The sequence below is a fragment of the Chiroxiphia lanceolata genome, chromosome 5, assembly GCF_009829145.1.
Source record: "Chiroxiphia lanceolata isolate bChiLan1 chromosome 5, bChiLan1.pri, whole genome shotgun sequence".
In the NCBI taxonomy this organism is placed as follows: Eukaryota; Metazoa; Chordata; class Aves; order Passeriformes; family Pipridae; genus Chiroxiphia; species Chiroxiphia lanceolata.
Genome location: NC_045641.1, coordinates 10,359,063 through 10,373,382, shown reverse-complemented (window position 1 = coordinate 10,373,382; position 14,320 = coordinate 10,359,063). Strand labels below are relative to the sequence as shown.

The 14,320-nt window shown below is 33.2% G+C and overlaps 1 protein-coding gene across 1 annotated transcript in view; it reads right to left on the bottom strand.

The window, feature by feature from the left end:
* The window catches only part of CACNA2D1 (calcium voltage-gated channel auxiliary subunit alpha2delta 1), a 378,154-nt gene that overhangs the window by 22,658 nt on the left and 341,176 nt on the right, over positions 1–14,320 (bottom strand). Inside the window, 11 exon segments of the mRNA XM_032687395.1 lie at positions 323–361; positions 1,659–1,726; positions 2,091–2,177; positions 3,432–3,535; positions 4,521–4,583; positions 4,796–4,880; positions 6,596–6,693; positions 8,392–8,452; positions 9,131–9,145; positions 10,320–10,396; positions 12,589–12,650. Of these exon segments, the coding sequence (XP_032543286.1) occupies positions 323–361; positions 1,659–1,726; positions 2,091–2,177; positions 3,432–3,535; positions 4,521–4,583; positions 4,796–4,880; positions 6,596–6,693; positions 8,392–8,452; positions 9,131–9,145; positions 10,320–10,396; positions 12,589–12,650 (759 nt within the window).

Here is a 14,320-nt window from a genome sequence, read left to right as displayed (position 1 = left end):
TTGCTTTGCAAATTACTGCTATATTTTTCTCACATTTCTCTTCACATCATTCTCTATTGCTTTTCTTGTATTTTTTTCTTTACACTAGTTATCATAACCTCACTGCAATGATTCTTGCAACAGGCACTTCACCTAACTTTTATGCCCTTTCACCCTCTCCCCTCCTAACCTTCATCTGTCTCAAGACACAAACAGCTAAGCCCTGTTTTCTGTAACATTAACCCTCAAATAACAATGATAGAATCTTTGTCTTAGATAAATCTAGAAAGAATTAGTGAATTTTCATAATCTGTCAGATATCATAAACTGAACGTATTCTTACCATGCTATTTCTCTCACATCCACAGATTTCACTGTTGCACTAAAAAAACAAAAATACAGTAATCTTCACAAAAATGTCACAAAACCCTCTGTATTTTGCAGTTATATTAATCTATCATGACAGGAAGAAGTGACTCTATTTTCAGTATCTATATATTAATATAAATTTTGAGTGCATGTCATTTATTACAAATTTCTCTCTGAACAATTCAGTAATTATTCAGTAATTATCAACAGCACAATCTGCCTTTCCCAAAGACTCTGATACAGGTCCCTTTACAGATATGTTCAATATATTAGAGATAAATAGTTTGGAGGACTTGTCAGAATGTCAGTGTCGTGAGTATAAACTAAAAGAGAAAGAACAGGTGCATTTCAATGTGTTTGGAGTATGGAAAGAAAGCTTTCAAAAACAGAAAGCTTCAGCAGTCTCAAAGTGTGGGAATTCTACACGATAAAGAAAGCCCATCAACCCATTTATCTTTTATGGTTGTTGATTCCTAACATGTTTTTCTTTTGTTCTTGCAATATGTTTGCACATACGCACATAACTGTGTCCTTGCAGTACGTCCTGAGCAAAACAACTACCAGATAATGTCCTCAACCTCATATTAAATCTGAGATATTCGTCTTTCTTTCTGTTTTTCACTTATGTATTTTTGTACTCAACTGTCCTTAGCATTTAGGCAATGCATCTGCTTACCCACTGACCTACAGCTCAAATACCTAAACCAGCCAGACACCACTGCCTGAAATATACAACCCACCAAGCAACATTGCCTCATCCAATATGGAACTTATGTTCCATAAGTTTTTTTCATTTTGTGCCTCTCCTTTATGAATTCAGTATCAGTTCCATGTTTTTCCTTTCATTTAACTTTTCCTTCTTCCCACTTACATCTAAGCATTAGATGTATGGAATGATGTCGTTAAGCATCTATTTCCTTAAGTTCTGCTATAATGCTGCAGTGTTGGTTGCAATATCAATCCTCACTGTTCACCGTTTACACATCCTCCATATTAAATAAAAATAGATCCATCAATTCTTCTGCAGATTTTATTCACTGCTACAGCATAATCTTGTAGAGAGCCTACTGGCTAGAATATGTATTTTTTCTTTGTCTTTATCCATGTTTTATAATTATGAAAGCAAGACGTACAAAATACAGCCTATTTCAACATAGATTTATTTTGTGCATTTGGATGATTTAAATACCACAACTACTTGGCAATTTCACATCAGTGTGACTCTGGTACAAAGAGTTAGTAGACCTATTTGCATCTGAAGCTTTGAGAAATGCAAATAAAGTTCAAAAAAGACTTGGTCAATTGCTTACCAGGCTCTTGATTGTGGTTTTTGTGAAATTTTCCATCCAGCTGGTTGCATCAATTTTTATTCCAACAACTAACAAGAAATACATGAAAGACTTTTTTAGTAAAATGAAAAAAAAAAGGTAATGTAGAATCCTAAAATAAAGGGGAAAATTATAAGAACATCTAAATCATTGAACTGCAGAAGGGTAAAATATGAGTTTTGCTCAGTTGTCTGATCACCAGCATCCTTCATGAGACTAATAAATTAAGCACTCTTACTCAAATACAACCAGATATTTGGCTTGATTTCCTCTAGCAAGGTTAGAACTGTTTCACAGAAAATAATGTTATTATAAAGTGAAGTGCCTTTGAAATTTCAATTAACTTTCTAATTCACTGTTGAGCAACAACCAAATAACTAAAGTATTTAGAGTTTCAGCACCATTCTGTCTTACCTGCTGGCTTCAGATGTTTTCCATTAATGTCTATTTCCACAGCCTTGCTTACCATAATACCTGATTCATAGCTATTGGCACCACTTTCTGACAGTATAGAAAGGGAAAAACAAAAAAACCAGAAAAAGTTAGGACGATATAAAAGCCTCTTCCTCTGAAACTTAAATTATTATTCAAATACCCAGAATGATTTAAAAAAGTCCTTAAAGCACTGACCCAGCTGTAGCACACATCACCTGTGGTAGCTCAGATCACCAACACCTGCATGACTAAGAGGAACGCTTCTGCTTACTTTTTTCATTCACTTTTTGTGCACTGTTTGACTGCGTCATAAAGTTACTGTAGCCTTTTTTTCTTCCACAAACAGAGCCATGAATGGCTTTACACATGTGAGCAGCTCTGTTAAAACCAGGAGCAGAGCCAAAGATTTTATCCTGCTGTTGTTTATGTATTTTTCAATGCAGGGTATACTGACACCACTCACTAACCAACAATTACTGTTCTGACAGACTTCAGCCTGTTTTCAACACTGCTTAGTATGAGAAGGCAAGTTAAAAGTACATTCCCTGGAGCTATGTGAGGAACAACAAAGGCTTCAGGGAATTCAGTTAATTATCTTCTTTATATTTTATTGAGAAAAAAATGCAAAAAATAATTATGAAATAACAGCACTAAAATATCCCGTATGTTTAGGAGAGGAGTACGTTGCTTGTGGTAGCATCTGCTTATAAACAAGCTTAAGAAGGTTAATGTTGTTCACATCAGTCATGAGCACTTACTGTTGTGCATATATAACTTTTAAATGTCACGATATTTCGGACAAATTGGTTTTGGTGAGTAATAGAAATTAGAAATAGAATTCAAAAGCAAAGTTTAAATTAAGGTGGTGCAGTGGACAGAGTTGTGAACTCTGGACCTTTTTACCTGCTGCCCCAAGTCAGGTTTGGTGCTGAGGCAGCATACAGAACTCAATCCAAATATGACTTTTTAGGTAGTGTTATTGTCTCTGAGTGCAATTTTATTTCACTTCCTTTTAAAATAATTCTGCTAAAGTATCTCTGTAAAAAAGTGTTTCAATATGTTAAATGAACACCAGTACTCTGGATATATTCAACTTCAATAATTCTGAGTATACAGGGCCACTGGAGTTGATGAAAAATTATAATGACCCTTGTTTGGTGCCCTCCTAGCTGCCTGTTCCTCAAAGGGGTATTGTCCCAAGATTTCTTTCCTTATGAAGTGTCCCACTTGCATCTTTTGTCAATGACCTCGACTGGTATGGAAAACTTCCACTTATATTGGACTAGCTAGCTCTAACATTTTGAAACAGTGATGACTTACTGTTGTAATATGGAGCTGTGAAAATATAGTTGTTATTATCTAAACTCCTTTTATAGAAGCTGACTTCATAAGTTTCAGCATTTTCCAACCAATCTTCTCCTGCCCTAAATACAAAAAAATATTAGTGATCAAAAAAGACAGAATATCATTAAAGTTGTGCTGCAGGTTATTTTCTTTTAATGTTTCACGGTTGGAGAAAATGTCAGATTCATTCTTCTAGTCTTCAGATTTTGTCAGTTTTCACTGGTTAACTGGCAGGTGTCATTATTTAAAAAAAAAAAAAAAACAAAAAACTTTTGGAAAAAAAAAAAAAGAAAATAGTATTCTTGGAACAATATGAATCCTGTCTCATCACTTTTAGATATATAGAGTCAAATATAACTGCAACATTACTTACAAGAAAATCTAAATCAACCTTTACAGCACATGCTATCTCTTGAGCTTAATCCTAAAAGATTTAATATCATTAATAACCCCAAAATAGGAAAGAAACTGACCTGAGGAGTAAAATTCATTGTTATTTTCACATTTGGGGGAAACACAGAATAAACCAAGAAAACAGATCAATCTGCCATTTACCAGTATGTCTCTACTGGTGCCCTCACTATTCTCAGTTACTCATGGGATTTATTATAAATCCAATTTCGCATTCCCTTTTTGTCCTCTGGTAATGATACAGTTTTCTCTCTTGAAGTCCCTGGACCATTTGGCCTGATCTTAGTTTAAAAAAAGATAAACCACCTGTTACTTTCCAGTATTTGTGGCCCGCCAAACAACTGAGTGCTTGGGAGTAATTAGGGATTAGCAGGGCCCCACTGCTACTACAAGGGCACTGCCTTTACTGCTGTTCTACATTGATTAGAAACTTGGATTGCAAGGACCTGTCACAAAAATAATGTTACCAATCAGTTTGAAGCAGTGACACAGGTATAATCAAAGAAAAACAAGACATCCCATTCATTTCCTAACTATCAGTACAGATTAGACTGTAGGAGACTGTAGTTTTTCATTCAATAAATCCACTGTTTAACATTCTAACCTTTCACATTTCAAAATTATCATATTATACTATTTTATAATAATTCTTACCTTTTGGGGAATACTCTAGTAATTCCACCATCTGTAACAACAAATTGTGCAACAACTCCATCACTGTAAAAAAATAAGATTTAAAATGAAAACTGACTGAAATTCTCACAAGTTCCTATGTCAAGGGTTGCCATTAAAGTGCATAATTGTGAATTAAATACCTATTCTTTGTAAACATTAACTGCATATCTGTATATACACACAGATGTATATTATTTTAAAATCAAACTTTGAAATGCATTAAAAAAATTGCAGTCAACAGAAAGAATACTTACAGAGACAGTTTACTCCAATAATTTCGGACAAGTTCATCCGTAAATCCTGCATCCAGCAAAACTCTAATGACCATATCAGTATTACCTATCAAAAGAGTTAAGACACTCATCTGAAACCATATGAGATGGAGTTTCATTAAAAGGTTAAAATGAAATTCTGAATTGTCTAGTCACAAAATTTGGACTATTTCTATTAGACACACTAGCCAACTTCAAATTACATCAATTAATTAGTGTGAAATAGATTGCTCTCACACTGTTGAATTCACTTACACATTTCCTTTATTGTATCCTAAAAAACTTATCCTTGTGTAATAGAAATAAGCAAGCTTTGCAAAACCTCTGTGTTAAATCTGGAAATATTTTTAAAGCATGTTTTTATTAAAACACTTTTTATCTTTTTACTGGGATGTCATGTTTAAATTTCTATAAAAAAAGATGATTTGAAGTCGGTGCTTTTTCAATACCACTTTGGAAGAGAAAGTTCCTTTAGTATATAGATTATCCCTTTTGAAAAGCATTTTTAGCTTTTAGTGTTATTCATTCCTTTAGTTAACAGTTTTCTTATTAGGGAGACTATTTTTAAAGTAACTTAATTATTAGGGAAAAAAAAAAAGAAAAAAAGCCAGTTTTGACATGTATTCCAAAATGAAATATAGAAATATGCAGATAAAATTTTGGAAAAATTACTTATTAAGCCCTGTTGTATACTACAATATCACTAAATGTGTCCTCAATATTTGCTTATATAAGTAGTGAATATTAAATTAGAATTTTTATTTATTAACGGCTTTAGTCATTGGAGGTGAACGCTTTCATTTTCAATGCTGAGTCAAGGGATTCAAACAAAATTTCAGTCAGTCAGCAATGTGCCAATGAATAAGATCACTCTACTAAAAAGTACATCAAACACCTACACATACACAAAAACAGCCTTTTGTGAGAAGATCTCATATCTAAGTGCACATTCCTCCAGTTACATGGTCTAACAGAGAGATTCTTTCTGAATTGATCAGTGATCCCTGACAGAAACACGTTAAAAAAACCTGGGGAATGCAAGACAAAAAAAAAAAAAGAGTTTGTTCCAACTATTTATAAATTACTAATAATGCTAAACAGATGTATGGGTGCAAAACCAAATCCAAACGTCAAATTTTTCATGAGAACAAGACTTTAATACCTTACTGATGGTTCATTCAAAAGTGTTTATTCTAAACAGAGCTTAGTTAAGGCCCTATTTCAAAACATGAATCCCAAAGCCCAGGGTCACCACTGTAGCAGTTACATGGATCTGTGGTCTTGAGCTATTCAAGCCCAAGTGGGATCTCTTTAACCAATTTGTGAACCAGTAATAGAACCTCCTTATCTTTTGTTCTGGTTGTTGGTTATTTTGGTTCTGGACTCCTTTACTTAGTTTGGAATAAAATGATAAGAAAGCAGACTGAAGATTTCATTACAAGAGTTTGAGCCAATTTGGGACTTTGGCTTATACGCTGAAGTGAAAAAATATAAATTCAAAATATTTGGAGTGTATTAAAAAGAATCAGTAGTTATTTGATGCTTGAACAGAATGCTGAGAGGAATCATGGAAAACACTGGATGCAAAATGCCCTGAAAACTTTCTTAAATAGAGTCAAAAACTTGCAAACTGATTTTACAATCTCTATCTTGGATAGAAAATCCTGACACCAGATATATTTCTACTAAAAAAACAAACCCACAGGATTTGAGCATGACCTCTCATTTATTAGAAAGTATTTTTCTAAGGAAAAATTTCAGTGAATTGAGAAGCATACTTACATGATGAACTGCTTGGAGTATTTCTGTCAATAAATTCATTGAAATTTAATAGAAATTCAGTGTTGTTTTCTGATTTTTTTACATCATTACAGTATTCTCTGAAAAACAACAGAATATCAGCCTTCTCAGATTTGTTCCCTTTGCTACTAAAGCAGACAATTGTAAAGCCCAGCAGGATTGTACTCCTATGATGAGGAAGCTGCCACTACTGTGCCAATTGACTGCCACGTTCAATACTGAATAACGACTGTAACAATTATTTCAGGCATTACAGGAAATAAGGTGTTCAAGTGCCTGCCTAAATCTGATTTAGAGGTATATGAAATAGGGCATAGTTTCCCAGAAAAAACTCAGGACTATGAAATTAGGAGATCATAATCTGTAAACTAAATATAAAAATGCCCAGTGAATTTAAACAGCTCCTAGGTTAAACTGTACTGGAAAGTACAGAGCCTGCTGGTGAAACATAGTCACTTCATGCTCAACTAAGGCCAGATCTATGAACCTATTACCCATAGGACTCAGAAGAAGTATTAAAGGCAGTTTTAATAAACATAAACATATAAACACTCTTTGTTTTGACATATGCAAAACAGATAAACAGTAAACTATTCTTTATACCGTGTAATAAAGCACTATATCATTAGCTAATTCACTGAATGCAAGCAAGCAAAATAAAAGTCACTGGGTATTTTGGAAGTAAACACTGGATGGTGAGTGGCATTAAACAACTTTAATTAAAATGCAGACAGTATTTAGCAGTCAAGCAGAGGGTTCTCTTTTTTAAATGAGCTTTTAATATTTAATTAATTTTACTAACAAAAGAAGTATGTTCAAGTATTTCATATGAATAAGATGTCTTATTACCCTTTATTTATGTTACCACGATCCTTAAATACTCTAGGTAGACTTTGCCTTACTATACCAATATTCACATTTAAACAGAACCACATATCAAACATACTTTGTTGATGTAGGACAGCCTAACAACTAGGGATTTGTTGGAAACTGCTAACTGGTACAATTGATTATCAATAACCTCAGTCTTTCAGAAAAATAAATTAAACAGTTAAGCTGAGATACATTTTAAGATAGAAGAATTTTACATACCATCAATCTAGTAATGGAAATCAATCTAGTAATTGAAATTTAAGCGTATACAGAAAATTATCAGATAAATAAGGAATGCAAAAATTCTCAACTGATCTTAACTGTACAGCATTTCATTTATATATCATAACTATCTTTTAGACAAACAATTTTTAAAAACTGTTTATCATACTAGGTTTCCCTTGCAAACATAAATTTAAAAGGGCAACAAGGTCCGTACAATTTCACATAAAAAGCCCCAGGGAACTAAAGAATTTAATCAATTTTCAATCACTTAATAACTGCTACGTTCAATTAATCAAAAATTAACTCATCCTTAAGTGATAGAGAGCTTTGAAACCCTTTGTCTTGAAGCTGGGAAACATCTTGACATAGCTATTATGGAACTTATTTTAAAAATGAGAGCCTAAGGTACAAAGTTGTAAAATCTTAAAAGTCAGAACCATAAGAAATGAACATACATGTATAAGTTTTCCATTAAAACTTCTATATCAGATCTTACATCTCTCTCTTTGATTGATATAAACAGGAATCAGAGCCTGAAGATGCTATTTACTTTCCAGCAAGAAGATAGACAATTTTCTACCAAAATGAAACTTTATTGGTCAATTCTGTATTTTTTATGTGCCATTAATCTGATCAAATGCCTATTTGCTGAAATAATACTTATTGGGAAATTAACTAACCTTGGTGCTATAAACGTATATCCAGCTTCATCAAAATGATCAGGCTTCAGTGTTTCTGAAACTACAAAGATGAAGAGTAAACACCAAGTAAGTGAACTAGGATTTTTGCCTTCTCAAACTATTAGGTTAACTTTTGCATGCATCCATGAATTTAGAAAGAAATGTTTATTTTGAGACACTTTCCTACTAAGATACTGTGTACATCTCAGTATTTCACAGTATAGGAAGCAATTACCTTATATACAACATACACCTGGAAACAAGAAGATATATCTAACAATTTATTTATAGGGGACATTTAATAAGCATGACAACATGAAAACATATGAGATGTTTTCATTAGAATTACAATCCGATACAAAAAAATATTTGGGACACTAATTTGTTAGAAAATGAAGAAAAATGCTCCTACTATTTTCTGCGATAGTTTAAAAACTTCAGTTGTACTAATATCACTGTCAATCCTACTGAAAATAATGGTTTTAATAGCTGATATCACTGAACATTGATAGGACCAGACAAAGAAGGATTAGAGATTAGCAACATATTGAAATGTGCATGAAAACAGAAAAATACTTCACTTTTTTTTTCCCCTTTCTATTGCTACGGTACCCAATGATTATGGAGAAAATCCTGAGGTGAGTAATACAGAGGAGAATATCCAGTAGGAATAGGAATATAAGTGAAAAATATCAACTGCAGTAAACAGAAGGAAATTGAGCAACAAGAATATACTTGCCCTTTTTGATTGTGACTATCCATCAGAAAGAGAAAGCAGGGAAACAGAAAAAAACAGGGTAAAGCACAAGGGGTCACAAACCAATATTTTATTCAAACAGCCCCTTGAATAAAAATATTGTACATAGATAGATCAAAGGTTCAATTTACATACAGCTATAGTCTGGAAAAAAAAAGGACAAACATCTCTGGAGACTCAAGAATATGCCCTTCTCACTTATTTCTCAGTACCTTCTATATACTGTGGCTATTTCAAGGGTCTGTTTTGCAGGTTATATTGATATAAGTGCAAAACCAGAAGATCTAATCCATCAAGAGAACCATATTCTTTCCTTAAAACTTTAATTTTAAACTGCTTACTATTGGACAAAGTTACAAAATAAATCACTGATTATTAAAAAGTTGCCATATCCGACTTCACATGCAGGAGGCAAGTGATGTAGTGCTACCAAGTTTTCTCTAAACTAACAGTATTTATGTCTGCCAGAGTTTCATTGTGCTTTTCTAACTTTCTATTTAACTACATACTTGTTCTAAGTATAAAGTTAAAAGGCTGTGATAGGTTCTATTTCATGTACTATCTAGACTACATATAATAAACAAATAGCATTTCAATATTGACAAGTGTAATTTCTAGCTATCTCTCCAGAATTGGTAAATGGCTTGAAGTTAGTCTAATCTAAAACCAGAATACAAACGTCCACTAAAACTATATGTAAAATGCAAAATAAAAGCCTAACTGCAAGCCAAACCAAATAGTGCTTTCACATGGCTTTATTCCTACAGGCAGCAGAGGTCATCTGCTAAATATTATATCGTAACTAAAACACAAAAAATGCTTTATTATCATAGTCTATATCACTACATTTTGCTAATAGAATGAAAAATCCCAGTATCCAGACCCTTAAAATGACAGCAACAGAGGATACACAAAGCAATGATTCTATAGGCACAGAGCAAGGAGGAAGGGATTGTCAGTGGAACTGGGGTACCTGCACATATTCTATTTTTATAGAATATTTCTTGCACCTTGAATGTTACAATGGATTAGAATCATTGCTGCAGATTTTGGGTACATCATGATAACATCAGTGAATTCCACAAAAGTTATGAATTTCAAACATTGCTTTTTAAGCGAATCTGAGACTTGGCAATACTAGATAAAACCAGGGAACCTTCACAGTACTTACATTTGGCTTGAGTTATTGGTTCTTCTATTTTGGCTTTAATATAATAAAAGCTATATGATGGTAACACCAATGCCAAGCTGCAATAGAAATTAGACAAGTAAAGCAATTATGTTATTTCCAGCAGTTTTCCACTTTCAGCTTCTCTGTGTTTTGAAAGCAATTAATAAATTTGGAGATTGGATCATTATGAGATGAGATGAGATGAGATGGTCACACAGTGACATACCAACCTCACACTTTGTAAGAGACATGAGTAGGTTTATGTCAGTCCTGAGCTTCCCTGTATTTACTTTCATTCTTATTTATATTTTTAAGCATAAATGCATTTTTTAACAGATAGGTAAGGAATTTCCAAATAATTGCAAATAAAAAAAAAATAAATTATTTCTTCTATTTCCCTCTGACACATTTAACATCCCAGTGTAACATGTCAAAGTGATCACTGACTGCAAAAACATCATTTATTACTGCACAGATTTGCACACATAATATAATGAGAGAATCTCCTTCCACTAATAAAGCAACTATCAATATTCATTAGAAAATGCATCTGGTAATACTTGAATTCACATTATAGTCAAGATCCAAAATATATTTTTAATCATGCAGTCACCACTAATAACTTTTGAGCATAATTGTGTAATATCATTTTAAGACTTGCAGAGATTTGCCACGTATTTTCTTTTAGATTATATTTATTTTTGTTCAAAACATACAGGACTATTTGCAGCTAAATTCAATATATATGTAGAAGAGTTCAGGTCTAAAAAGGTATGTAAAGGACAGAAAGTATGAGTAATCATTAAATAGGTATCATCATCTGCCAGGTTGCATTCTTAATTTTCGCACTTGGATTTCATCCGTGTAGAACTGCAACAGTTTCTAATGGATATCTGCAGAAATTAACATTAAAAAAGTTTTACAATTGAGCCATAAAGGAGCTGACCTTTAATGGTACATTTGCCATTTAAACAGAATGTGAGTGAGATTGCTGAATATTTAGTGATAGCCTTCTACCAATTCTCCTCTAGGGAAATCAGTGGCAGTTTACCTGTCATTAACAGTTACTGCTAGCAGAAATTGCTAATTAAAATCTATAATTTTATGTTTAATAGGTTTTCTGTAACGATACTCCATGGATTTATTGCTGTACCTCATGCCAGGGAGCTCAGGAGGAACCAAGAAGTCATATAAATCAAATGTATTTCTCTAAAGATTGCTAGATGGCAGTCTGATAAAAAACTTCATTTTCTTACAGCGTATAAAGATAGAGGCAGTTCAAGAGAAAAATGAGATGGTGACTAAAAGATCCTAGGTTTACATTCTCTTGTTAAAACTGATTTGTTTGTTTTTATATAGAAATTAATGTTTGCATTCTCAGTGACTGTAACCTGGGATCCAACTTGGCTGAGGACTACTGTAATTCACCACAACAAAAACAGATTTCTGGTAAAAATTTGACTCAATATTTATACCATGAAGTTTTGAACTAGAGTAGTTTAACTTTTCTGGGACTTGGTAAACACTAACTTGTTTTGGATAATGTAGAGTTTCTACATTCTTTCTAATGTTACAGAGCTGTGTGCTTAAATGATTTTGAAATAATATACAGTGGTAGGGTTGCATTCAAGGGGGGATGTTTTTACCCATTATTTCATTTGTTCCTGCTGCCATTGACCAGGTAATTTTTACATACAAAGCAGAATCCATGCTAATTAGTTAAACTTGTCAAAAATAGGTTCAGATTTCAGAGATAATCAGTAGCACAGCTCCTGCTCCTAAGGTCCCATATGAAGGTTAGAAAGATCATGTTATAAGGAATGACTGTGACTGAAAAGTGTTTACATAAAACAGGTCACATTTTTTTATTTAGACCAAAACATTGCATCTTTCTTTTTAATACATATATTAAAGAAGGAACATGGAGATAGTGTAAAGAAAAGTTGAAATAAGAGGGGGAATCTAACAGAAGGTATACAAGAATCAAAGCATACTGTGATACAGCAAGTAGGAGGAAAAGTGATTCTAAACATCAATTATAAATAATGTTTTTTCCTACATAAATCTCAAAAATTGGACAAAAAATGAGGTTCTAGTCCTTAGAGCGACAAGGAAATCTGTAAAGGAACCCAGAAAATCCTACAGGCCTGGATACAAAGATCATCTTGTCCTGATTTAGCTAGTACAGAAAATGTAATGCTGAAAATATTAACCAAAATAATCCAAAAGAACATTAAACTAAGCAAAGGAAGTCAGTGAAGTGAGTTACCTGTAATCAGTGCCATTCACAGCAGTCCATGTATATGTTCTGTTTCCTTTATCAATATACCTCTATAAAGAGATATTAGTAAAAAAATAAATTTTTAAACTCTGGATCTTCAACAAGTATGACCTTTCTTTGAGAAATACAGCGTTAAATTAAAGAAAAATCTGTTGGATTTGTATTAATTTTTTTGCTAAAAGCATGAGTTGAGCTGCAGCTCCTTTTCTTAAATATTTTCCAAACTTATATTTTGCAAAAGAATCAACTATATAATTTTTATTGAACATTAGTGGAATGTAAATTTAAATAAAACCAGACAAACATGACCTATAATTTTCCCTTTAAAATTCATTACCCAGACATATGCAAACCTTTTTCTATGTGATTTCAATTCAATAAAAAAAAAATTATCTCTTTTATGGATCATTTTGCAGTTAAACTACGAATAGAAAAAAAAAAGACCAAAAAACCCCCAAAACTCAGTTGAAAAAAGGCTTACCTACAAAATCTTTAACATCAAAAAACACCCAGTGCCTGTGCTTTCATGTACTGGCACTACTGGCTAAATGCATTTAAATTTGAATCATAGTTATAGGTACAGCTAGGTAATCTTGATTGTACAGACACCCTATGCTTAACTTACATGTGCTTCTAATCTTGTTAAAAGGGCCTTGGATTTGGGAAAAAAATAAACACTGAAGTAAATGTTTATTTTTAAATAACAATACATTAGGATAAGCTTTACCATTTGTTTTCTTGTGGTATGAAAAATAGTGTCATATGCACAGTCCCACAGTTCCCCATAGATTTAATCATGAATCCACCTGGCTGACATTGTTTCACTCAGTTTTTCACTTTGAAAACTATAATTTTATGCCAGCTGCAACATATTATATTATTATTTTACAATCAGAGTTTTGTAAGTATGCCAGCAATGGAGACTATACAGCTGTTGCACTGAAACATTACAAACATTGGTGAAAGGTACCACAGGTATATCTCTGCCCTCTTTCTTTCCCTGTGGTAAAAGGACAGTGAGAAAACGACCATGGCTGTGGAAAAGAAGTGTCTTATTTGACTTATAAATCAAAATCTTCTCATTATCTGGTGACTGCCTTTCAGTACAGAATGACAGTGTAAATAATTTAATAGCAATTTTGGAAAGAAAATCAAAAAAGGATTAAAGAAAAACAGAAAAAAAAGATGTATATATCAGTGTCTAATGCCCTGATATATTTCACATTTAAGGTAAAAAGATGGCTGAAGAGATTCCTATCCAAGCCTACTTATATTCAATGATGTGCTCAACTTCAGCTTAAGACTAAGTAGACATTTGAACCTAGTGCTGGCAGTCCCTCCAAATTGGGCACAGGGTCATGGGTCACGCACCAGGTATCTCCACAAAAGAAAAGCAGTGCTCAAGATGGGAGGGAAGGAAGAGAAGAACTGGGCTGGTTTTAAATCCTTTTGTGAGCATGCTTGAAAGCAAATTGGTTGAAACCTTCCTTCAAAGGTAACCCATCACACGTCCTCATACATCAGCTCCCGTTTACCTTTGCCTACTTCATTATTGAGTGGTCTGAGATCATCTCATCCCCAGCTATCTCTGCCAAAGAACCCACACATGTTATTGCAGCTTTTGTGACCCTTTGGTTTTCACTACTGCCCATCCCGGCTGCCAAATGTGGCAATGCTTTTGTTCCTATGGCATCTTCTCTGTTAGCTGGAAAGCCCCTGA